Source organism: Cyclopterus lumpus, chromosome 4, assembly GCF_009769545.1.
Source record: "Cyclopterus lumpus isolate fCycLum1 chromosome 4, fCycLum1.pri, whole genome shotgun sequence".
Taxonomy (NCBI): domain Eukaryota; kingdom Metazoa; phylum Chordata; class Actinopteri; order Perciformes; family Cyclopteridae; genus Cyclopterus; species Cyclopterus lumpus.
This window is the reverse complement of record NC_046969.1, coordinates 19,140,603-19,167,491: the sequence shown is the minus strand read 5'-3', so window position 1 is coordinate 19,167,491 and position 26,889 is coordinate 19,140,603. Positions and strand designations below refer to the sequence as shown.

Below are 26,889 nucleotides of genomic sequence, written 5' to 3'. Positions count from 1 at the left end.
CATGTCCACTGTATCATGGGAATGTGGGAGTTACAGAGTTACATGACATCAAAAGGAGTTTACGTCCTATGATTACACACTAAGTGTCTTGATATACCAGTATTGCCGATAAATGGGATATTTCAAATGGATTTATTTAGCATGTTAATAATTCACACAATAATATTGTATATCAAGCACCTCTTGATTTATTTCATGTATGGCTAGGTTATAGACTCTCCACCGCATTACACTTGTATTTTGAATTATCTGTCTGTTAGAGTTTAGAGCATGTGTTTTCAATTTGCATTAAAGAATGTACGCCCTATGAATGTAATTACTATAGCTAACAGAAGAAGAGTAATACGTTGTTGTTTTACTTATTCTATACCGTTCACCCTGAGGACAAGAGGTCAACAGGTTTAATGTGCAGGCACGGAACAAGGTTTGTTTCATGTCTCCCCACATACGTCACACACCCGCGCACCACACATGGCTCAGGGTCATCTCAGACTGATAAGGGACTAGACAAACTGTTTCCTCATTCTGTGTGGGATAACCACTTGCTTCAATAAAAAGGACTGTCTGGAGAATGGCGAGCCAGAGTGTTTTGCAGACGTGCAGAGGCACAGCTCAACATTTTCCTTGCAGCAAGTAAAACCAAGAGCTCGAGTCTGTCATCTGTGGTCATTGGAGTGTGGGTCTGATAATTGAACTAGCGGGGCTTTATCTTTATGGTAAAAACCCCACACTGTCGAAAAAGAGAAAAAACACAAGGTAGACAAAGTTAAAAAAGAATTTGACTAAAAGCAATGTTATTATTTTCTATAGATATTGTGCTAATACCGTTATTGTGAATTATTTTGGACACGGTAGTGGCATAGTGAAAATTGTATAAATGTGACATCCCAATTACATACATTTTACATGTTACAAAAAACTACTATGACATGGTTGCAGAGAAAATATTCACATTAGATATTTTAATACCAATATAGAGACGCATGTAAGTTTTATTTTTGCCAGAAAAATCAGTTAAGAGTTTTCCTCTAAAATAATATACTGTGTGAATGTAGTGCTTGTATATGGTAAAAAATAGTGATTGTGATTTTACTCAACCAAAACACACACACACACACACACCACACACACACACACACACACACACACACACACACACACACACACACACACACACCATTTATCAGCCTTTTCATAAGATTTCAGCCTCATCTCATGGCGCTCCTTGGTAGTCATGGAGATAACTCCATCCACTGAGGAAGCTCGTGCGATACGTTTTTAAAATCCCCAGACAAACAATAGTCCTTGAATTAAGGTATTTGTATATATTTATTTTTTATCTCACTGTTAACATACACAAGGAAATGTGTTCTCAATTATATGATATTTTTGTATGGTCATATGCAGGCTTTATAGGGTTAATTCAGTTACTGTTTGATGGACAAATAGAACAGCCAATTAGAGGTGCTAAAGTTGACAAGTTGACATGTGACAATAAAGTTTTACTTTTGGATGACAGAGTGCCCCGCGTTGTCTTATTCCTCCACTATTATATTCGGGTTAACACTGTCTGTATACACGCTATACAATCCACATCTGCTAACACTCACTGTGAATGTCAATAATACACATTTAATGTAACACTATTAAAGTCTAAATAATATTAATATTAATTTCCTGTATGAAAGCAGTGAAGGAGCAACAACTGCCTCTTGTCCTCGCGCGTCACTTGAACGTGTCATGTTCACGTCGGACGTTGACTCGTGAAACCGCGTTACTCCGTTACCTGCGGAGTGTTTGTAGAGGACTAGCAGCACCTCGGACCGGGGGGGGAGAGGGGGAGGAGGACCCATGAAGCCCGCTGACCGCCGCGAGAAGTGAGGGAGGAAAGTTTGTGTCAAGTTTTGTGACACGGAGGTTGAAAACTTCGAGCGTCCATACCGACGGTTAGCAGCTCGGAGCGGGGAAGATGGCGCGGCGCTGCGGCCGTGCCACGACTCGGTTTACCGAAGAAATACAGAAACATGCCAGAAAGATAGCGACGTCCGCAGTGTGGTTATGTTTGTGTCTCCTCTTCCCGTCCGCGACGGAGGCTGGACTGTACACCGCTTCTGACCAGGTCGTCCTGTTGACTCCGGAAAATGCCGAGTCGGTTTTGATCAACTCCACGGCGGCGATATTTGTGGAGTTTTATGCTTCGTGGTGCGGACACTGCATCGCCTTTGCTCCGGTTTACAAAAGTCTGGCGAGAGACATTACAGGTTAGTCCGGTTCTGCAGCAGCTGTTAACAATGACATTTAATTTTGAGTATAATCATGATTCTCCTACTTCACTCTGCATTGTCTTTATTCACATGATACACAGCAACACGCCTCACAGTTAAACATTTTAGGATTTAATAGTGTATGATTCATTAGCTCATGAGTCTGGAATAAAATAAATATATATATATATATCGCCTTGGTTACATCTCCCTGTATTTTGTTATCATGTGCATAGAAACAGTGAGAGCACCAAGCTGTTGTTTATATCTGTTAATTAGAGCATGTGATCTAATGAATGTCTTTTTATTCTGTCTGTCCATCACTTGCTCCAGCTGAGTTTGTTTCTGCAGCTCGTGAGTTGAATAAATATCACAGAGCCATGAGAGGAAATATAATTAGGATGATAGTTGAGGGCAACGTTTTCTCAATGATTGCAGGAGGCCTGACACAGTCATGGTGTATTTCAGTCCTATGTGTGTACACACACACTCACACACTCACACACACATTCACACACTCTCTCTCACACACACACACACACACACACACACCGTCAACAATGGCAACTGGTGTCTTGGCAAGCTATCAAATGCTTTGCTTTGGAATTAGGAGGCTTATCCATCTGATATTTGAGGAAAATACAAGAGAAATTAGGATTACTGGCACCATGGCAACCCTCAACCTGTAGATGTCTGTCAGATACAATATACGGTACATTTAATAGCTATAAACCATCTGCGTGGACCCACTAGTGTCACTTTGTGTAATGCGTGCGTGTTGCCCTCTTTTTTTTAAAACAAATAAATAGTAATGTGAATATTTAGGTTTTTTTCTTGACATTATGAACATTTTGTGTATTGATATACTGAAATACATATTGGCGCGCATGGCACAGGGACAACACAGGACCCCATCTGGTGTCAGCAGGCTGGAGAGTGCAAATCAATGATAAACTAAATATTTACTGTAGCTTTTTTTTCATGTCTGTTCTTCAGAGTGGAAACCAGCTGTGGACCTGGCAGCTATTGACTGTGCTGCAGAAGAGAACAGAAAGGTCTGCACGGCCTTTGGCATCAGAGCGTATCCCACTATCAAGGTATTTTACAGAATATAAACTGTATACACAAGCCCATATTCTGAGGCTCATGACGACTGCTGCAGTAGGATCCACTTTATTTAACTATTATAATCTATGTAGTCGCAAATTTGTCACACTCGCTCTTTCAGACGCAGCTGAATTAATTTTGTAAGGACAAAATCTAAGAAGTGACAGAGCACCTTTTTTTGTTCTGTTTTTTTTCCTCCATGTTAATGAAATCAATAGGCAACTAATTGAATAATCAATTGATTAAAAAAAAAATAAAAAAAAAGGTTTTCAGCAAAAATGCCAAAACGTGACAGTTTGCAGCCTCTCAAATGTTGCATTTATCAACTTAAATAACCGGCAAACTAATAATGAGATCATTAAAAAAACAAGTTGTAGCCCTAATTTAATGAGTTTTTTTTTGTTTTTCCTTAATGAAAAAGAGAGAGGAGCAGCTGCAGTTGAAGCAAAACTTTTAAAATGTATTCTATATCTAACTTCCTTTACTGCATGAATTGAATGAAAGAATACATGAGAAACAACTCTGCCTTATTTCATCCGGTTATTAGCTAGTTATATTTTGCAGTAGCACACCAGACTATTCAGAAACATGCTCTTTCCATTCAGCTCCAGTACATGTTCTGAAGTGACCATAAAATCAGGAATGTTCACAGTTTTCCTCGAACATGCCTGAGAGTGGCCTTTATTCAACACTAATATGCTATGTTTGATTTTGATTAGCATGGAGAGCATAATGTGCATACGCATGTTTGGAAACAATAGATGTATTTGCAGGAACATTTACAAAGGTATTCGTTAAACCAGTCAATTCAAGAGTTTTACTTTTCATTTTTAAGTGTCCCTACTCTATGCATTAGTGTGTTTTAGTTGTTAACTAGTGATTTTAATGAAGCCATTATAAGTAAACACTGATATTTATTCAGCAGTTGAATCGTTTTCTGCATTTGTTTTTTTATCTGTGAGTGTAAAAACAGTCTAGTCCCAGAAGAGTTAACTTATGCAGGAACATTGTGGAAACCCTCCAGCTTCACACATCTGCATTTGTATTTGTAGCATATCTGATTAGTCAGCAGTAGTGTGCGTTTCAGAATCTCTCCTCGCTGTCATCCAGCAAGAGCCAATGAAACAAAGAGCTCCCTCTGTTTGAACACACAATGGAGCTTAAACATCTGTGACTCATTTCAACCAGGAAGGATTTGGGGGTCAGGGCGGGCAGAGGGGGAAGCTGCCCCCACCGAACATTACACAACATGGCTTTGCTTCTCTCATGGCTGTGTGAGGGCCGTCTCCTCTGATCTCACTTCTCTCTTTCTCTTCTCTGACTTCCTACGTAACTTAAACCTTCTGTCTCTTCCCCTTTGTAGTTCTTCCATGCTTATTCCAAGGCCGAGTCTAAAGGAGAGGCTTTTAAAGGTACTACTACACGCACACACGAGCAACACAGGCTAGTGAAAAATAAAAGTGCCTTTCATAGAGAAGCTGCCGTTTGTGGTAGTTTGTTTACATGCTCAGGTAGTCATTAGTGAAGGATAATCAGCAGCGTCGTATAATGTTCTCTTGATGCCCTTTGACCTCCAGCTTCTACTCATGACGTGCGGGTCCTCCGTCACAGGATCATAGACAAACTGGAAAACCATGAGGAGCCGTGGCCCCCCGCCTGCCCCCCACTGGAGCCCACCAGGTAACACTCGCATCCCCAATTTTCAATCGTTAAACTCTGTCAATCATTCACTTACTAATCTGTCCTGATGACATGCACTTTTGCTTTATTTAAATAAATATGTATGTAACTATATATATATATATTAGTCATGCTTTTGCAAATGTGTAGTCTATTGGAGTAGCTGCTAATAATAATAATAATAATAATAATAATAGTAATAATAATAATAATAATGGCTTTTTTAAACCTAGTTACATACACTGTAAGAAAGGACTAAATGTAAACAAGTCCATATTCCCACACCTACCTATCTCACACTTCTATTGAACACCGTTTTGAATTATAGTATAAATATCCTCTGTTGCAGTCTTGTGATTGCTGTCTTGCTGTAGAATCATCTTTCCATCCTGTTGCATAATTGTATCTTGTGTCATCATGAGCTGCTGCACTTTTTTTACAAATCACAGAATGAGGTCTCAAATGTTTCCACTAAGAAGAACAGTCTTCATTAGCTCTTCTGTACGAGGCCTCCCTGCTCTGCCCACATGTGGCCTTGCATGTATCGAGACACAAGCTTTGCACTTGGTTTATTACCATGGCAGAAAAAGGAAGCAGGAAGTCAAGTTTTTTTCTCTTTTTAGGTTTAAAGGGAAAGTAGTGTTGCTCGTCACAGAATCATGAGGTTTTTTTCTTCCCCTTTTTCTTCTTTTACAAAGGAAATTAGTGGATTTGAATCTGTGCTTTCTTGCTTCACAGCTTTTCTCAACCAAAGGTGTGGAGGGATGAAGTATGTAATTTGTGTGTGGTAATAACATACTTGAAACTTGATATGAATGAAGTTTTAATGTTTATCATTGTGGGTGTGGCTGCTGTTCAGATAACAAATAGTCCTGTGCGGGGATAAAGGGCATCGAAGGCTATTCAAACATTTGTAAAGCTACGACCCAAATTAATTAAAGTCTCCTCAATTTAATGTCAGAATGTTCCTTTTTTTTCTTTTAAGATGAAATATGTCCATAAAATCCGGGACTGACTTACTTTTTGATCTCTGCTGGATCAGTAGTCGATCCCTCAGATTTATATTTAATGTTTGGTTTAGCATAACTCCTACCTGGGAGTCCTGTCTTACGTTTTATCTGCTCATCTCTCTCACCAGCCAAGCAGAGATCGACAGCTTCTTTGAGACCAACAACGTTCAACACCTGGCTCTGATCTTTGAGGACACTAACTCCTACATCGGCCGAGAGGTAATGGCTCACGTTTCCATCAACCCGAGCTGTGCATTTTTTTTCTTCTCTAGAATATAATTTATTTCCGGGCAGCAAAGAGATGCATTAAGTTTCTCTCCAACGACGCATGTCTAACTTCAGCCAATAAGAGATCATTTTTGGTCAAAATAAGCTGTTGCAATATTTGATTGGGAATGATTGGACATCACATGGCATACGTCAATTGTTGAACTCTCTGTGTTTTCTGTTCTTCAGGTAACACTAGACCTGTTACAGTTTGAGACTGTCGCAGTGCGGAGAGTCCTGAGCACTGAGAAAGTTCTGGTCACAAAACTGGGAGTGACTGACTTTCCATCCTGCTACCTTTACTCTCCTGAAGGCAATTTCACCAGACTTGACGTGTGGGTACCTGTGCAGTCTTTAAATTCCATCAATATCTGAATTTCATTATACTTGTATAATGTATCCGTAATGGTAAAAATGGGGATTTCTTTACATCAGTTCATGAAGGCTTTTACAAACACACCCAGTGTCCCTTCTAAAGGGTTGTGCTGGGTTTACAAGTGACAGTTATTTTCTTTGACAAATTACAAAGACGGGATAGTTATGATTGTTCCTCACCAGCCCTGCAGTGTAAAGTCTGACTAGCATATTATATGAAACCACTTTAGGACACATTTGCCTCTCTCCACCATAACCTAAACATCTGAAACCATGGATATGCCTTACTTGTTCAACTTTTTATTTATATTGCCTACTTTAAAACAGATGGTGTGTTGTTGACTGTCTCAGTGGTGCGCTCGGTCCTCCTTCAATCAGAGGATCAGCGGTTCGATTCCCGGCTCTGTTAGCCCATGTCGACGTGTCCTTGGGAAAGACACTTAACCCCAAATTGCTCCCATAGCTGTGCCTACGGTGTATGAATGTGTGTGTGAATGATGTCATGTAGTGTTAAAGCGCTTTTGAGTGCTCGGAAGACTAGAAAAGCGCCTATGGTACAATACCATTTACCATTCTTCTTTTATTAGTTTTTTTAATGGAAACATACCCTTTTTCCTACTTTTGTCCAACCCACACATATACATTTTGCCAGCAGGAGTGCGCCATGAGGCCAGTAGAGGTTACACACTTATTGATCTCTTTGGTTCATGAGATTTGGTGACCTCGTAATTTCAGTTCCTGTTTTCCACTTCCACCTGAGCAAAATGTCTAATTAGCCAGAATAAGTGAAAATCCCTGTATGGATGTTCAGGACAGAACTTGAGTTCACAGTGTTTCCCAATGAGGGTTACAACTTACGGGAGAAATCTGTGCTGGTGCAGACTTGCGGTCTGAAGGTTGTATTGTTCCTTTCCACAATAGCTGACTCGGGAAACTCTAAAGCCGACAAACCCACTTTATAAACATGCAAGTAGAAGAGGCCAGATTGTGGTTGTGCCCAACTGTAATAGTTACCATGGCTTAACAATAACAAGTGCACCCTCCTACAGGATCTAACAATGCACTCAGCATGACCTAAGAACATCCAGAATTGCCTATTGTTATCTGTGAAGACCGTTCACTGGAAAAACAATGTTGTTACCATTCTGAATGTGTTCTCTATCCACCACCATTTGTCAGTGCAATCGGCTGCATTTACAAATTAAGGCCAAAGGTTTAAATGCTAGATTTTCAACAGTAACTTTTATCTATATAAAGGTCATCACTTGATGTAGGTTCAAGAAATAATATTCCCCATCCTTATTAGGAGAATTCCAAATAGATAAAGACATGCAGGATACGATACGCCAGTGAGTCAAAGAGATGTTGAACCTTTTTATTTTTTATTTTAATTGAAGAGCTAAGTGGGTGGATGTGATATGGGAAAGGAACATGATCTGTTTTTGTAGATATCTTGTATGTGTTGTACCTGGTACATATTGATGATTTTGTGTGTGTATATATATATATATATATATATATATATATATATATATATATATATATATATATATATATATCTTGATGGTATCTAAAACTTTTAACAATAATTTCCATTTGGCTTGATCTGAAATACACCAACACCATGCTTATTTCCATTTGGTTCCTATTGTTCCTAACGTCACGATTTTTCTTTCTGCCGTAAACCTCATTGTGTCTCATTATCGGAACCCTATTCATGAGAATACTTTTAAACATCTGGCCTCTTAATGGGATCAGAGCATCAAAATCGCTCCCATTATTCACTATCATAAAGCAGCGCTGATCATCCCTCACCCTGCAAATTCATCTGCTGTTTCTGCCTCTTTGTTTGGCTGTTTCAATAACTTGGCATGCAAAGAGGACTCTTTTTAGTTGACAAATGCAAAAAGGAAATGATTTATTGCTGATTTATTTATTCACCCCCCAGCTCTCCCCTTCCAACCCCGCTCATTTCCATCACTGTACAGAGGGGAGGTTTTTTAATTTCTTGCATGAAAACAATGCCATTGCTTTTCTGGCTTCACCTGCCAAACAAGGCCCAGTCGCACACAGCGACAGATGGCCTCCCATCATCACTGAATGTCTGATTGATCCTGGGAGAGCGGAGTGTGCCTGCGTGTGAGTGTGCCTTGTGTGTGCAGAAGGCGTCTCACATCCGTCATGCATGTGATGTGTCCTGGTCCCAGGTGAATGCATTCCCTCCCAGCCCACCCTGATGCCTTCCTGCCAGCCGGCCCTGGGGATCACTGGATGAATGGCTCTCCCTCCACATCTGTACACTCCCACCAGACACGCAGGTGTAATTGAGTCCCGGTCTGGTGTGAGTGAGCGTGGGCACAGAGTATCCATCCTCCTTATTACCATCCTGTTCCAGTTTTACGATGCTCTCTCTCCCTCTCACGTGCTCTCGCTCTCTGATCAGAGAGAGAGAGAGAGAGAGAGAGAGAGAGAGAGAGAGAGAGAGAGAGAGAGAGAGAGAGAGAGAGAGAGAGAGAGAGAGAGAGAGAGAGAGAGAGAGAGAGAGAGAGAGAGAGAGAGAGAGAGAGAGAGAGAGAGAGAGAGAGAGAGAGAGAGAGAGAGAGAGAGAGAGAGAGAGAGAGAGAGAGAGAGAGAGAGAGAGAGAGAGAGAGAGAGAGAGAGAGAGAGAGAGAGAGAGAGAGAGAGAGAGAGAGAGAGAGAGAGAGAGAGAGAGAGAGAGAGAGAGAGATTCCAGTGTTACCACAAGGCTAAATGATCAGCACTCTCTCTCAGTTCCACGCTACTCTGGCACCATCTGTTCAGCATTTAAAATGCATTCCCGTAAGTGTGTAAAATACAGGTCATAAACAATTTTTTTTATAGCAGTGGTCTGCTGAAATAAAAGGCTCAAATTAAAAACCTGAGCATTTTGACATGGCTGTACAAACTGGGGTTCATGTAAACTACATGGCCAAAAGTGTGTGGACAGCCAAACATTAAACCCATTTGTGATTCTCTTAACATTTCATTCCAAAATGAGGGGCAGTAACAATCTGCCATAACAGCTTCCACTCTTCCATGAAGGCCTTATACAAGAAGTTGTAACCCAGCTGCAGAGCTTTGCTCACGTTCAACCATAAGAGCATGAGTGTGATCGACCTCTGATGTTGAGGGATAAGGCTTTCAGTCTGCGGTTTAGTTGATGCTTCAAAGGCGTTGGATGGGTCCCTTTCTTTCAAAGCTAACCGGAAAAAAACTTTTCTTTTTGGAGCTCTCTTTGTGCATGGGATGATTATCATGTCGAAAGCAAGAGACACGTTTGTGCTTTAAGTTTATGTTGAGTGACCTAAGGGTCAGTCTCACCTGTCCTTCTCTCCCTCAGCAACATTGAGGCTCGTACTTTCTACTCTTACGCCCTCCAGAGGCTGCCGGGAGTGACGCGGTCGGGGAAGCCTCCACCGGTCACCTTGGACGTCCTCGCCAACAACACACAAGAGCCCTGGAAACCCTTCAATGAGTAGGAACAATACATGCTGCTCTGTCTTTCTGTCTGCTCAAACTTATTATTATTGACATGAGGTGTGTTTCCAGGTACAAGGTGTACATGGCCGACCTGGAGTCGACGCTGCACTTCTCTCTGCGTGTGGAGCTGGCTGCTCATACTGTCATCAAAGGAGAGGCCCTGACTTCTCTCAAAGAATACATCTCTGTCCTGGCGAAGGTAGAGTTAATAGAGAGAGCGCTGCATACACACACACACACACACACATACACACCGTCAACAACGGCAACTGGTGTCTTGGCAAGCTATCAAATGCTTTGCTTTGGAATTAGGAGGGTTATCCATCTGATGTTTGAGGAAACCAAATGATATACAGCTCATTATTTTATAATATTTAGATTAAGATTTGTTTTAAATATTAGAAAGATTGGTTAACCATGTCATTAACACAAAATCCAGGTAAACTATCTGATTAAAAAACAAACACTTGCCTTACAAACGTGCTGTATTTAGTTAATTGTTTTCTACTTTAGAAGCACTCCCTTGTCACCATTTGTATTCATAGTTTTGAAACTGATTTGTTCAGGACATTGTCTGGAAATTTGTCCAGAAAACAAAAAAGAGGAGTTTTACAAATGTGTAGTTACAGCAGGTCACCACCAGATGGAGAGTGAGACAGCAGAATGGGTGATCACTTTGCAGATTTGAGCTGTTGTGCAACATTTAGCTTATGGCCCCCTTTTAAAAAGCATGTTTTTTTGGGTTTTTTCCTTTTGAATCCATTTGATTATTTAGCAAATTTACCCAATTTATTTTGTTGGTTTGTTTTTTTAGATGTAATTTTGCGTTTACACACACACACACACACACACACACACACACAAACACATGCACATTATTGGCAGCAGAAATGGAGGCCATCGACTAGAACAGGAGCACAAACACTCTCTTGGGTAATGTTGACCCTCTTCATGTTGGCTCCCAGGGGCATTGGAGCGTGGCTGCCACCCACTCGCTGCCCAGAGGCTTTACATAGACACAGACACCCTTCTTCCTCTTTCTCCTCACACAGTTTTCCTCTACGTGGTTTCCCACTGGCATCTCTTTAGATAATTGTGAACGTGCCAGTCCTCTGTGGTTCACCAAAACAACCATCTTCAATCCATCTTTTTCCGTTAGCGATCATCTTCTGCCTCGTTCCCTCTTTTCCTCGCTGAAGTGTGCCAGCCAGGAAAACATGTGGTGATGATGAGGCCTGACCTGCGAGCCCTGTCCCTTTTTGCTACGCACCAGGCTGTCTCACTGCCCTAGTCTGCCACCAATCTCTGTGATTATATCTCCCTCTCTAGGGAGGAGTTGTAGCGGCGTGTGTGTATCAGTGTATGGGGGCTGTGTGTGGTGGTGGGGGCAGAGCACTGAGGCCTCCCATTAGCTCCAGTTTGTTTAGTCAATAGCGGCAGGTCCCAGTGGTATTTTTACCCTGTCCCCCTACCATGATGGACCAGCCGCTCAGTAGGGCTTTGTGTTGCTGAGGAGGCCGTCATTGCTGACCGCGACTTGTGACAGTCCGTATTGTCGTTTGACTGAGTGATCTCGCTTCAAAGAGGCCGACTCCTTTCAGTCAGCCCGCTTGTTAGGAACAGTTCATGTAAGACAAGCAAGTACTTGGATGTGAAACCAGAATTAAAGGGGATTTGGTTTATTTTGAAAAGCAAACACATATTTATTAAGCTAATTTCTATATTCTGTTGCATATGATGTTGTACATATGCAGAATATGAGACAATTAAAAGTATTTTAAGCTTGGAAGAATCCTAAACTTCTTTTCCTCTATTGTTGTTTTTCGTCTATTCAAATGACTGTTGATTCATGGAGAAATTCTCTCTCTTCTAGATTACTGATACAATATGTAAAAATCTGCCACCTGAACTCTGCGTAAGTCATGTGATTAGATGAGAGTGAAAGTGACTCACAATGTCCTGACCGCGTGTGAGTGTCATCACTTCATGCTGGTGACACATTTCCTCAATCATGATGCACATTTTTATTTTTACCAAACTGAATAATTACTGGAGAGTGTATTTGCATACATCATGGGTGTATTGGCATGGGTGATATTGTGTGGGCTTGCCAATATGAGGGTCTAGGGGGTCACAATTAATTAATATTTCCAGTTCTAAGCAGCCACATATTTTCTTGATTAATTAATCAATAATTCTCTTTATAAAATCATATAAAAATATAATATATCATTATTGTTGTGTACATCTTGAGGACAGGCAAAGTCTTTGTGTAAATAGAAATGTATTAATCTCCTTTATGTTTTCATTGTATTTACTTGACCTAAAAAAATATGACTCCATTCTGTCCAAGAATTGTAATTCCACGAATTGTTTGTTTCTTTTCAATCCACAATAATCCCATCATTGCGTCTCCACCCAAACATGAAAACATGGGGGTTGTTTTCTTTTCTTTTTTTTTTAACCCAGTCATAATATTACTAGATTTACTGTCTTGTCAGGCTGAAGCCGGATTTATGAAGCCTCTACATGTATATTAGGATTAAAATAGTGGATCTTGGGAAGCATGGGAGCATTATAGCGAGGTTTTTAAGGATTACACCTCTATCCTGCTTTTCTTGAAAGAAGCCCTTCAGCCCAGAGGGGACACAGGGGCAGGGGAATAAAACAAAGAATTAAGAGGGGGGCTTTGGACTAAAGGGACACCGGCTTCGTCCTTCGCACGTCAGCACTCAGCATATAGTTTTCAAATATACCTATATTACTAAAGATGCTCTGCTTTTCTTAAAACCAGCTGTCTGTGTACTTATGGATCCTCTTACTGTAAAATAAGCAATTTGGAAAGAAGTTGATTCATTGAACTGTTTTTCTTTTGTAGTTTCCCCATAGGAATAGTACATAACAAGTATATGTGTCTAAAGATGAGGCTGCTGTTTGCATGGCTGTGGCACGCGTCTACAGCTCCCTCTCATGCTCCCCAGGGTGAAGTTAGATTATTATCAAGGCACCCCTGTCTTTTGGCCCGCGCCTGGCTTGGTCTGCCCTGTTGCAGCTAACAGATGCCGCCCTCTTGGGACCCTCGCCACAAGGAGCTTGCGGTTTCTCAAGTGCTGCTGATACTAATCGGATCAGGATGACATATTGCCGGGGTGAAGGGGATTGTCATGGTCCAACTGGTATGGGGTCAGGAGGGATAGTGTGTGTGTGTGTGTGTGTGTGTGTGTGTGTGTGTGTGTGTGTGTGTGTGTGTGTGTGTGTGTGTGTGTGTGTGTGTGTGTGTGTGTGTGTGTGTGTGTGTGTGTGTGTGTGTGTGTGTGTGTGTGTGTGTGTGTGTGTGTGTGTGTGTGTGTGTGTGTGTGTGTGTGTGTGTGTGTGTGTGTGTGTGTGTGTGTGTGTGTGTGTGTGTGTGTGTGTGTGTGTGTGTGTGTGTGTGTGTGTGTGTGTGTGTGTGTGTGTGTGTGTGTGTGTGTGTGTGTGTGTGTGTGTGTGTGTGTGTGTGTGTGTGTGTGTGTGTGTGTGTGTGTGTGTGTGTGTGTGTGTGTGTGTGTGTGTGTGTGTGTGTGTGTGTGTGGGGGGGGGGGGGGGGGGGGAGAACAAATGTAGAGAGCGATATCTAGTAGAGATGATAAAATGTAGTTTAGATGTAGTGTTTACAGTTTGATCACTTGGCATTCGCAAAAATGAATTTGATCTTTTATAAACGATTTAAATTGGTCTTTCGGCTCACAAATGTTATTGGATAAGTGTCTAGTTTCCAGTAGGGTTTAATTTGTTGTTGTGTAATGTTGATGTTTGTTTTTGATGCATCATCTAAAAGGAGCATATTGCCTCTCATAATTAGTTTCCAAGAGTGAGTATTCATGAAGGAGAAAAGTACTCTGTAAATACATCTTATATGTGGAAAACGGACATCATTATTTTTGTTAAAGTTAAAAGAAAGATGTACAAGGATAAAACATAGCAAGATGACACTGACACGGTGAACATGTGAGCTTTTAGGCCATCAGCAGACACGGATAGCTCATGAATAGTGTTGCTTTGGTGATGCTAACTTAAACCCATTAGTGGGAAACACCTGCGTTTTCTCTTCTGGTTAAATTCATATGCCTGTTTAATGAGCTTTTCTGACCGGGTGGCATCCAGACCCCAGATCCAAACCTAAACCTGTTATATCACTCTCCCAGCAGCGAGCACACATCAGAGGCCTTTGTCTGCCCTTTACATCCCACATCCTGAGAGAGAGAGAGAGAGAGAATATTCAGTAGGTATTCAATAAATATATTGGCCCAGTACGAACCAATATGTTAAATGTCAGCTGTTTATGAACAGCAACACAGGTTTTTGGAGGCCAAGTTGATGAGTGGTGAAAGGCGCTTCATGGAGTTAAGAGTGCTCTGGTGCAGAGGGAAGGACGCAGGACTCCGGTAGCTTTGGACAAAAAGGTTTAAGCAAATCACCGGGGGTCTGGTTAAGTGGTCAGGGTGTAACACAAAGATCCTGTTAGAGCGTGATGAACAGACGGCTGAACCATTGACTGAAAGGCCTCTGTATGTAAGCATATTTAGTTTGTAGACATCTACAGAGGCTATTATTGAGAGATGGTTCTCTCTGTCTAAACAAAGTAGAACTGCAACAATTAGTCAGTGCATTTTAGTCGATTGAGAGAAAATGCACAGCCACTTATTTGTCAATCCAACAAATTCTTTTTTGAGCAAACTTTTGTTTGAATCAGCTTCTCAGATATGAAGATGTGATGCTTTTCTTTGTGATATTTGACAGTAAACTGAAAATCTTTGCTTTGAACTGTTTGAATTTCCCCTATTTAATGACTTTATTATTATCCATCGATTTTAATAGATACAAAATACTGTAGTTGCAGAGCTAAATGAAAGTTCCCATGGAAATTGCCTGTTGTTTGAGTCTTGGAAAAAAAAGTTGATCCCTTTTGCGTCTTTCCGAGAAACGGGTCCATTAGCATACACTTTTCCAAAGAGAGGCTTACAGCAAGAATAGGAAGCACATTTAGCTGAAATGTATTAAAGCGCTCTTCCCTGAAGACATCAGCTGTTTCTATTGTCAGTAACGTATGTGTGAAGACATGTTTGTCTGTGTCTGTCTTTACTCTGTCATCACTGGTATCAGACACCCATCAGCTGGATTTCCTCTTTCTCTTCATGTGCCTCCCTCTGCTAGTTACAGTGTCATGTTTCCTCCTAGTTTTGGTTGTTACCATGGTTGTGCTAGTTTGAAAGGATGTAAATACACATCAGGAGGAAGCGCTGAGTAGACAGTGGTTAAGTGGTTGTTAGTGGCTTAGGAAATGGATCTTAATGAAGGAAGAGGCTTAAGTTCGGCTGCTGTCACATTTAGTGAGTTTCTTTTTCAGGAAAAACACGCAACCACAACTTCTGTGCAGCTTATATCCCTTGTGAACAACATGGTTGAAGATGAGTTGGCCACTGATAATCTAGGCTTTACATTTCTATTGGTAGGACAAACAATATGTTAATTGTAGGTGAAGATGTTGATTTGAACAGCTCATTTTAGTAAAAGGAGTCTGAATGTTAAGAAGTCTGAGCATCGCTATTAGAACATGAGAAACAACACTTTTATAAATGGAATATATAAACATTAGCAAAGTTTACATTTCATGTGCTAGAAACTTTTTTGGGCATTTTGCAGAAATCTTCTTTGATATGAATGAATGTATGCTGAGTCTTCTATAATAGTAAATTGAGTCCTTTGGTTTTTTTTTTAATTGCAATGGGCATTTCTCACCATGTTTCCGACATTTTATAGACTTAATATTGAATGGATAATCAAAACCAATAATCGATAAAAAATATGATGGTTAATTGCATTCCTTCTTGCATTCCATTTGCTCCGAAATCAACAGTTTTGTCTCATAACGTTATTACCCGTGACACCATTGTGCTCTGTTGTTTTGTCTGCAGTACTTTCCAGGCCGTCCAGTGGTGATGAACCTTTTGAAGTCTTTAAACGCTCGGCTACAGAACCAGACTGGCGATGAGATTTCCTATGAGGCAATCGGAGAGATACTGGATAACTCTGCTCAGGTGAGTCAAGAGAGAGCTGTATAGATACATATCCAATACGTTTTCACCTTATGCATCCATATTGCGATGAACTTGGGCCTCTTTACTATCATTTAAGCCAACATCCAAATTGTTCTTAGCTTACTTTTTTTGTCCGTCATCCATCTTTGGTATTCATTGGATTCAGAGATCTGTCCATTACATGCTCCATCGAGGAGGAACATTAATGCAAATTGAGGAAAAGCGCATTGGTTTTTGAGCCTGAACAGGCATCTTAAAGGGAGAAAGGGAGAGAGGAGCAGACAGGTGAGCAGCTTCAGGAAGAACGGAGGGCAGGAAAGCGCATAATGCCCCAAGACTGATTTGAGGACGTCTGTCTCAGAGGAGCCTCCTAGTTCCACCAAGATATCAAGGTCACCTGTCAATCTGGGCACATAATCAGTTCAAACTCACCTCAGAGGCACCAAACCGATGCCTATCCAGTCAAAACATGTTAAAATGTGATATTGTATAAGTAGATGAAAATGTATCTTACAAAGATCCAGATTTCTCAATATGTACTTTGCCCTTGTCTCTGTGCCAGCACATGCAGCTGAGGATCTATGTGCTGTTGTCTTTGGAAAGAAGCCTGCGTGCCTCCAGTACCGCCCCTCGCAAATTGAAAGAGTCACTTACTTACATCATTAGCTTTTAGCAGGCAAATCAATTGATCAATGAATCAATGGAAAGGTATGAATAGACTCAGAGGAAATGGACTCTGTACACACACACACATACCAAATCTTTACTATTGGCATGTGAGTAACCCTGTCAATCACACCAGCGATGGCAAGGCATTGCATTGAGAGAAACGACTTTATGTCAGAGAAAATATGTTATCGGATTCAACTGTGGCTCGTGGTTAGAGATCTGGATAGCTCCTGTTCATTAGTGGAGGGCTGAGCCATTAACCTGAGATTGACTTCTTATTGATCAAGAAAACTACGTGGAAGAGCTTTCATTAAGTTGAGGGGAGATGCTGGAGAGGCTTTACTTTTTCGAGAATCTTTGGAGTCTCATTTAAAGGATGAAGCTGATTTATTCTACATTTCTTTTATTGTCAAAAAATTCCATGAAAAGGCCCAAACCATCAAAATGTGAATTCCTCTCAGTACTTTCCAGCTTCTGTACTCTTATCAATGGCTCTCACACATTCACTCCCACTGAGAAGTGTATAAAAAAAATGTACATGACCCAACATTTCCTGAAACAACTGGGCATCATAGTTTTTTATATATAAATATTACTCGAACAGGATTAAATCATGAATTTGTTATAGTTATTCTCAACCAGGTGTACTTGTAGTCATGTGTGTTATAGTAAAAGAACACATCAGTGTGGTGTTAATAGTTTTTGGTCACCATTGGACTGGAAAACTAGAGCGAGTAATTGATTAGTCGTTCACTATTAAATTAATCAGCAATGATTTTGATAATCGATGAATTTGAGTAATTCTTTAAGAGGAAAAAATGTAAATCCTCCAGCTACTTATATGTGAATATTTTCTGGTTTCCTTTCTCCTTTATGACAATTTACTAAATATTGAGACATTTGAGGACCTTCTTTGGAAAATACTGAGCAATATTTCTTTGCAGTTTTCTGATATTTTATAGACCAAACAACTAATTGATTATTCAAGAAACAAATCAACAGATTACTCAGCAATAAAATAATCATTAGTTGCAGCTCTATATAATACAGATGAATAAGTAATCGGAGGCTTTGGTAGCACAGACAATACTCAGTAGGATGAATTCATTGTTGTGGGAAAAAATATTTCCGTTGTTTCCGGCTTCCCAATTGTCAGTAATTTGTGTTTGTCTTTCTGTTTTTCTCTTTCTCTCTTAGTCTCCAGACACTGCCTTGCCTGAAGGAGTGAGATGGGTGGGCTGCCAGGGTTCACAACCCCACCTTAGACGCTACCCTTGCGGCATGTGGATTCTCTTCCATGTTCTCACTGTCCAGGCCAAGAACACAGGAGGCACAGGTACACACACACACACACACATACACACACACACACACACTGAGGTTGTATTTCTGTTAATGAAAAGGCCCATTGAAAGTTCACGAAGACAGCAGTGGACTGAGGATGAGGGCTTTGTGAGGCTTTGTAAACAAATTAGCCCAGGAATGTTGGCTGGAAAGCTTTTATTCACACTGACCTAATTTTAACATCACACACAGAAACACAAACAAATATCATCATCAAGTTTTGACCAGAATTCTCTTGAGTTTTTTCGTAACTTTTTTTGTCATTTTGTCACAGCTAAAATTGAGCCTAATTGTGACTGTGTGAAAAAGGATTACGTTAGATTAGTGGAATGTGAGTGGTTAATAAAACAGGCAGATGACCAGAGGCTCCACTCCTGGCAGGAACAATAATCTCCCTTCAACACACACATACACACACACACACACACACACACACACACACACAGAGGTTAATCCCGAGGTTTACGGACCATCATGTGACCTGCAGATGGACTGGCCCAAAAGGGTGTCCATCTGGCCCCCCACAGACCACCAGCTTAATGGACGCACAGACACACATAGTGTACAGTATTGATCATAACATGAAGCTCCAGTCATTCATAAACACAGTCTGCATAGATTAAAGGTGTGAACACATTGGTAAAGGTTTGACCACAAGCCCATCCTAATTTTCATGAAGAGCACATTCACACACGCACTCCCAGCCACACTCCCACTGTCAGTACGATACATCTGAAGGTCCTGCTAAGCTGAGAACAAAAGCAAACGGCTCCAGGAAAATATGTTTGGACTGTTGAAGTCCTGAGACAACAGCATGGCCACCATTCACACAGAGCGTTAACTGTAGTTAATCTCCAGATTGGGTTATCCTATTCGCATAGATAATTCATCTCAATATGGGGTTAACCCAGCTCTCTGTGACTCCTGGCCCACATAACCGTGGGAATCTTAGAAGCTGTGGACCCACACTGCGATTAGCAAGCTAAAAGTACATTTTAGTGTATAGATGCAACCATCTTGTAATCCATGACATTTTGCATTCATTCGTGCTCTTCTAAATATGCTGTTTTTCATTACAGCTTTATACAGTTTTTAATTGCATATTACCTAAGATGTTTCCACAACAACATATAACGTAACATAATCAAGACATGGAACAATGTTGGTGTTATGAAGGAGTTTGTGATATTGTTTTTGTAGTTGCATATACATCATATTTACTGGTGATCAGCATAAAGTGTCATTTCCCTTCCAGATCCCAAGGAGGTGCTGAGTGCGATGAGAAAGTATGTCCGCAGCTTCTTTGGCTGCACGGCGTGTGCCGAGCACTTTGAGATCATGGCGAGCGAGAGTTTGGTGGAGGTGAACACGTTCTCGTCAGCGGCGCTGTGGCTTTGGTCGAGACACAATCGCGTCAACAACAGACTGGCAGGTAGGTCAGCAGCATCATCTGTCGCTACTTTGAAGAATCCCTTTGGTCCAGACTAGAGGGCTTGGGCAATAACTAGAGATAACTAAATCATCAACACGGGAAGAGAGAATGTGTTGTTGTATCGGCTCTGTTTGCGCTAACCTGAACCGAGGTGATACCAGGAACAGTGCCAGGTAATATTCTCAACTTTTGCCAATGGAAAACCAAAAACAACCGTTTCAAGCAAGTCGAGCTGAGCTGTACCATGCAGTGGAATGCGGCATTAATTTGCGAAAGCCATCTCTGTCCCTCACACTCTTTCCACTCTCCTCTTTTCTGTGCCTGTTAACACTCTGGGATCTTAAGCATTACCATACTTATTTTTGGGGCAAGATTTTCAGTTCCAGTTTCCTCTAATGGTCAGTCAGTCTTTTGTAATACGACTAAGAGGGGTGAGGGGAGGATGGATCCTCAGATCAGACACCAGCTGTCTCCCAGTCTCAGACCTCCAAGTATCATGTGCTTCTGCCTCAGCCATTTTCTCCTGACCCTTCCTCCCCCTTTCCCCCCCTCTGCCATCTTCCATCCTTCCCACACCCTTACTTTGATTCTCCCACATGCCCCACTGTCCTCCCTGTCACATGGAATACATGAGTAGGAATTTCCATCGAGGTCATCTATTTAAAAGCAGCATAATACACACTTATTAACTTTCAGTTTGCTTTACACAGAAATCTTTACTTTTTGCATCAGAATGCACCTTTTTTAGTTTCTCCTCAGTACAGACGTCTTTTCTGGCTCTGCATATGAATGCACAAAGTTTTCTCTCATTTCTGGCCATGCTGTATCAGCATATTACACTTCATATTGCACATCAGTCTTGTGAGTATTAAACAGCTCCTAAGCATTCCTCCTCCCTTGTCCGTGTTCATATGATTTTATTAGGCACAGGGCTGTCATTAACAGCCCACTTTGTTAAATCACTATCTTTTGTTTGTGTTGACTGCCCCCTCTTCTAACTCAGGCACAGCTTGTGTCCTGAACAGCAGGGGCCAGAAGGACACCCGTCCCTGCGAGTGTCTGCTCCCCAGACACTTAAACACTACTCAACCCGCCACCTTCACCAATCCGTCTTCCCTTGCTTCCTCTATCTCTGTTGCAGTTTTCCTCTCTTTCTACTCACCATCCCGTGGGACTCATATCCTCCGCTTGACAAGTAATGGCACAGCATCCTCGCAGGATGGGTCCCACAGGAACCAGCCCTCTTTATACCCACACACACACACACACACAAACACACAGACACACAAACACACACACAATTCCCAAGGTATTGTGTGACAGCAGGTGGCAAACACCATGACACAAGCCACACACGCTCCCCCTCCTTTCCTCCCCCTCCCAAACACACACACGCACACAGCCTTTCCAAGCGTGGGTCAAGTTGTGGCGTGTGGCAGCGGGCGTTAGTCACGGTGGAGGGTGAGTCGGGGGTCCACAGGGGATAAGTCGGGTGAATCGGAAGGAGAGGGAGGGAGGGAGGCGACGGGGGTTTGGCTGTGTTTGTAGCAATAAGCGGCGGCGGCTCCCTGAGGAGAGCACACTCCAAGCCTCCCTCCACTCAACCCCTCCTCTCCCCTTTGCCTAAAGTGGAGCTCTTTAGCAGGCTTCCCCGCCCCTCCTTTCAGGAGCAGCCATGCATGAAAGAGCAGCTATTTGTAAAGCGTCCGAACAATTAATTTAGCTGGCAACAAAGAGGCCCCAGGGCCCTCGGTCTCCTCGCAGCAGCAGAATAAGACCAGCGGCAGCTCCGTCCTGTTGCTGCTTGTCAACAGGCTGAGACTGATTCACATTTCTACAGACAAAGCAGCAGCAGGCCAGGCTGCCTTCATGACTGTTCACATGCAGCACATGAATGTAATACCATAACGCTATTTATTAGACTGGCTGAAATGTTTCCATACTAGTGCCAAAACAGTACACACGTTTTCTTGTATTGCTTTAAATTGTGATTATGATATTATTGAAGGTAAAACACAATAGCGATAAATGAGAAATACCTTTTTTAATTTTTTAGAAATTGTGTAACTATTCGGCCAGTTTAAAAAATAAATCAAAGTCTTATTTAGTTGTTAATGCCTCGCACCAGTTGTTGCGATTCCTGACTCATCGGACTAGACTGGTTGGTGGTGTTGTCTCCTTTTTGCTGTTACCGTGTTATTGCCCTGCTCGTATACTAGATCTGACCTTTTTATAACCGCTCCACCACCATAACCAGTAGCATTATTACCTCTGCTGTCAGCCATGCATTTAGCTTTCTGCAGATAGTCATGACATACTCGGCATGTCACAATACAGCCACTATCATGATATGACATGTTTGTATTACAGTTAAAATTACACCAGTATGTTTATGAACAATATGATATGGCACAGACCTTTTTTGAGAAACAACTTTTTGACTTAAATCAGGAGCTGTTTTAAAAAGTGTAAGACAAACCACAGTTAGTAAGGGTTGATTTGGACTTGAACCCAATGGCACATTGGAACAGTTGCCCTTGAAGGATCGAGCTTTACAACTCAGCTCAGTGTGGTACATAATATGTATTTATATCAGCACATCTTCAATGACCTCAATGTCATGTTCAAAACCAAAATGGCAATCTGTCGCTTTATGTTCTGTTGTGCTGGGACTTTAATTACCTTTTTAGGAAGAAATATTGCAATGTTGTCTGTACGTTTTTCTGTAAATTTTAAAATGGCAGTGTGTAGATATGAGTCTTAGACCTAATTGCGTCATCCCTGAAATCTTTGTAGTCGTGTCTGATTTACTCTCCTTTGGCTCATAATGTCGAATAAACTAAACTACACATTCAATACCAGTTGTCAGTATTTGATAGTTTTAGATTATTTGGCGATGTGGAAGTGTTAGATCTGTCATACAGTATAAATAGATTAAGTGGTTTAGATTGTGTCTCGATTATTTAAATGAGTATAAAAAGCCTGACATCATGCACACGCCCCAGCAGCCTTGATGGCTCAGGATGCTGTGCGGTGTAGGTGATCCTCACTTACAGAATTAGTGCTGAGGAAGCTAGTTTGACGTGCCAAACAATACATATTTATACCTAATGAATATGTATGCGCGCCGGTGATGACATCTCCGTGACAGGCCATTGTGGCAATCTCAATATGGCTGGTATGGCTAAAGTCACCCTGGCTGCAAATGTGGCAAGCTGATTAGAATAAGGAAAGAGATCGTGTGTGTGTGTGTGTGTGTGTGTGTGTGTGTGTGTGTGTGTGTGTGTGTGTGTGTGTGTGTGTGTGTGTGTGTGTGTGTGTGTGTGTGTGTGTGTGTGTGTGTGTGTGTGTGTGTGTGTGTGTGTGTGTGTGTGTGTGTGTGTGTGTGTGTGTGTGTGTGTGTGTGTGTGTGTGTGTGTGTGTGTGTGTGTGTGTGTGTGTGTGTGTGTGTGTGTGTGTGTGTGTGTGTGTGTGCGCGCTAGTGCCCGCATCTGCTCTCACCTGCTGAAATGTATAAAAGCCCCCACACTGACCCACAGGCTGCAGCCCATCCAGGACACAGTAACATTGATGTATCCTTTTATGTAAAGTACTGTATGCAGAGTACGTACACACATGCATATGACTGAGATTAATCTTGAGCGGCAGAGAGACGGAGGAGGGAGCAGAGGTGGTGGTGGAGGATGTAAATTGACAGTGCTGTAAAGTGACAGACCTGCTGCTGCGCCCCTTTTCTCACACAAACACACACACACAGGCCTGTTGGTGACAACAAGCAATTTGTGTGTGCATAGAATGTGTGTGGGCTAGCGCATAAAGTGTTTTTGTTGAGTATTTTTTTGTGTGTAGACCTGGTCCTTCCAGTCTGTTTGCATGGATGCCGTGTGTGTGTGTGTGTGTGAGTGACGAGGGGCGTGTGTGGGCAGCGGCTACATGAAAGAAAACATGTTAAGGAGAAAGTTTCTAATTCATTATAAGGGCAGCTCCCCTCTGAGGGTTCTGTTGCTCTCATGTTCAATTTGGAGATTGGAGTTGGCTTTCAAAGGGGTGTGAAGGGACAAGACAGGTGGTCCAGAGCACCGAGGTCTGCTGCCTGAAAACAGTGATTGTGTGTGAGTGTGTGTGTGTGTGTGTGTGTAGGGAAGCTGTCCACTTTGGCCACATCTATTATCTCACCACCCCTCCCACAGGGACATCCCAGAAGCCCATTGATCATTTGTTAGACCCTGTCATATGCTCTCACAAACACACACACAGACACACACAAATATCAATCCCTAGATTACGTGCACACAAAAACACAGACTGATGATTTACATATACACACTTAAACACATACATACACATATGCATATAGGCACTTAGTTTTTACGAGCACTGTGACAAGATCAAATGGGTTCAACACAGATTGCATCCAGTCCTCAAAGCACTTACATCCTCAAGTCAATGCAACCAGCAAGGAGAATAAAAGAAACAACAATGGACGAACGCAGCTGACTGGATGCTTTATGTGATTCCTGTATGTGATAATGAATCTGGATCCATGGAAAACATTTTGTTTTGTACAGTTGTGTATATAATCTACTTTAAGATAGGGAGGTACTTGTTAATGTGATAACGCTGTAATAGTGGAACAAATGTAAAGAAATGTGCCATATTATTTGTGGTGGAAAACTTTAACCCTGCTTCTGTGTTTATCTCTGCAGGTGCTTTAAGTGAAGACCCCAACTTCCCAAAGATCCAGTGGCCTTCACCAGAGATGTGTCCAGCCTGCCATTCGGTGAAGGAGAACGGGGAGCACAGGTGGAGCCAGGAGCAGGTTCTCCCCTTCCTCATGTCCTACTTCTCATCCAGCAATATCCTCACAGGTACAGGTTAACGCCATAGTTTCTTTTCTGAAGTATCTTGTGAATTCAAGTATTTTACCAAACTACAGAAGTGTATTTCTTCCGTCTACCTGCCTGTGCCAACAGTCTGCTCAATAAAAATATGCTCAACGATTCAGCTCTGTTTAACATAATGCTAAAGGATGTGTGGTAAAAGATTCCTGTTCTCAGCATGTGAAACGCATGTTCACACAAATTACTTGTACAGTATATTCCACTCAATTTTAGTCGTTTTTGTTTTTGTACTTCCCCCTGCGACATACTTAATTTGGGTTTGCCTAATTCTATTAAATTGAAAGAGTTTTTTTCTGCTGTAAAGAGTGAAAAGCAAAGACAGAATTTCTGAGTTGGAGTAAGGTTGACCGTTGATTCAGATTAATCCAGGACGATAAGTAAAGCATCTAATTCCAGATTAGAGGTGATGACTTTAGAAATGATGTCTGTGTCTTTCTTTTCCTCGTCCTGTCAGACTACCTCGAAAGCGAAAGCCAGATCGTGGTAAAACAGAGGGAAAAACATGCGAGTCGGCAGCAAGCTTTAGAAGCTCAGGAACATGTACAGAGGAAAGCCAGGGAGGCCTTGGACTCCATGACGCATCCCCCGCCATCGCAATCCACTGTGCAGGACGAGGAGGAGGAGGAAGAAGAGGAGGAAGAGGAGGAGGAAGGTGGGGAAAGAGCTGCAGTAGAGGGTAAAACATTGGAGACGACCCCTTGGGCCAAACCTGAAATGGAGGTGGGTCGAGGCCGGCGGCAGGCCCACAAGAAGCCGAGCATTGTGGGTTTGAGGATGCGAGAGCTGCAGGAGGACATCGTGGATCTCGACTCCTTTGTCAACCAACACTACAAGGCCAAGGCGCTGCAGGTGGCTGCCTCCGGCCGGGTCAAACGACGCACCCTGCAGAGGAAAGAGGAGCAGGATCCAGGGCCTGTGTTTGGGCTCGCCGTGGAGCTGGACGTCGGGCTCAGGATGGCGGGCCTGCAGCCTGTAGAAGCAGACTTTGAGCTGCACGTGGGGCAGCAGAGGAAGCAGCTGCAGAGGCGAGAACTGACCGGCCAGCACTTTGTTGAGGAGGCCGAGTTGAGCCAAAGGGGACGTTGGATGTCTGTCCTGAACATTGGATTCTCCAAAGTGGACATCAGTCTTTGTGTCATCCTTTATTTCCTTTCCTCCATGTGTCTTCTGGTCATGTATCTTTTCTTCAAAAACCGCCTCAGGCTACGGCGGGATAAAGTAGCCCTACCCTGAACCAAAGTGTATCCAAATTTGAGCTGAGTCAGCAATGATTAACGTGCGTACGGTTGGGGTTACTGTAAGGAGATGTGTCAAGATTAGGGCGATCTTAGGCAGTCCACTTAGCTGTTACCTGCAGCCAAGGCAGCGTGCTTCACCCAGAGTGTCGTGGATGTTAGGGAAAATGGAAAATGATCATCATTTATTATTTTCATTTGATCATAAAATTAAACCCAATATGAGATTAATTACATTTTTTATTTGTATGAAGTAAATGCAACTCATGCATTTTGTTGTACTAAGTGATTTGAGTTGCTTTACTTCATTTTGTAACAGTTTTAGTTTTGTATATCTCTCAAGGGACTCCAAGACCTCCTAAACTACTTCTGTGTACTATGACCAAAATATATTCTTTATTTCAGTCACAATTGTTATATTTTACATGTTAAAATATTTGAATCATTTTAAATTACTCAAATAGGTTAAAACAAGTCCTGTTATATCTAAAACTACAAAGTAACTGTTTTCCCTCAAATAAATAATTGCGATATTTCTGTTTAAGATAATTAATCAAGTATTAAATGAAATGTCACTGCATTTCTTTTAATATTTAGACAAAACAGTCCCAGTCCCTAAATGCGTTGTGGGTTTGTTGAAGCCTGACCGTTGCATCATATCGCTGAATACTGTGACTGGACCAACAAGTCCACTGACTTTCACCAGAGAAGATCGGAGCAGCTTTTTGTTGTTCAGCTCCTTGACTGTCATGACACTGGGCGTTATGTTGCATCTTTGAATATTACATCACAATGCTGAGTCCACACAACAGCTACTCTGGCTGTTTGTGAACTGTTGTGGAGCGAGCGGCGCATATGTTCACACTGGACAAGGTTTTAGAATAAGCAGGATTTGTTTTTGGCTTTTGTCCATGATGTAAAGCTTCGGCTGGTCATCTCAAAAACACTGTTTTTCTGTTTTGCTTATTTGCTTTTGTCTGAATCAATAAAATTATTTTTGATAAGGACTCATTGCGTTTGATCTGCA

General features: G+C 41.8%; 1 protein-coding gene across 1 annotated transcript; it reads left to right on the top strand.

Annotated features, from left to right (window-relative positions):
* Window positions 1–1,533: 1,533 nt before the first annotated feature.
* On the top strand, window positions 1,534–26,869 carry qsox1 (quiescin Q6 sulfhydryl oxidase 1). The gene is made up of 13 exons (XM_034531068.1): window positions 1,534–2,261; window positions 3,261–3,361; window positions 4,735–4,783; window positions 4,949–5,051; window positions 6,190–6,280; window positions 6,518–6,663; window positions 10,065–10,199; window positions 10,274–10,403; window positions 16,159–16,281; window positions 18,148–18,286; window positions 19,550–19,726; window positions 24,433–24,594; window positions 25,082–26,869. The coding sequence occupies exons 1-13, from the start codon at window positions 1,970–1,972 to the stop codon at window positions 25,858–25,860; spliced, it is 2,427 nt and encodes an 808-aa protein (XP_034386959.1). The 5' UTR covers window positions 1,534–1,969; the 3' UTR covers window positions 25,861–26,869.
* Window positions 26,870–26,889: the final 20 nt, after the last annotated feature.

Bases quoted from the DNA above. Each gene is read 5' to 3' on its own strand.
- qsox1 (XM_034531068.1), top strand. From the start codon at position 1,970: ATGGCGCGGCGCTGCGGCCGTGCCACGACTCGGTTTACCGAAGAAATA. The intron at 6,281-6,517 runs GTAATGGCTCAC...TCTGTTCTTCAG, and splicing joins ACTCCTACATCGGCCGAGAG to GTAACACTAGACCTGTTACA. The intron at 6,664-10,064 runs GTGGGTACCTGT...TCTCTCCCTCAG, and splicing joins AATTTCACCAGACTTGACGT to CAACATTGAGGCTCGTACTT.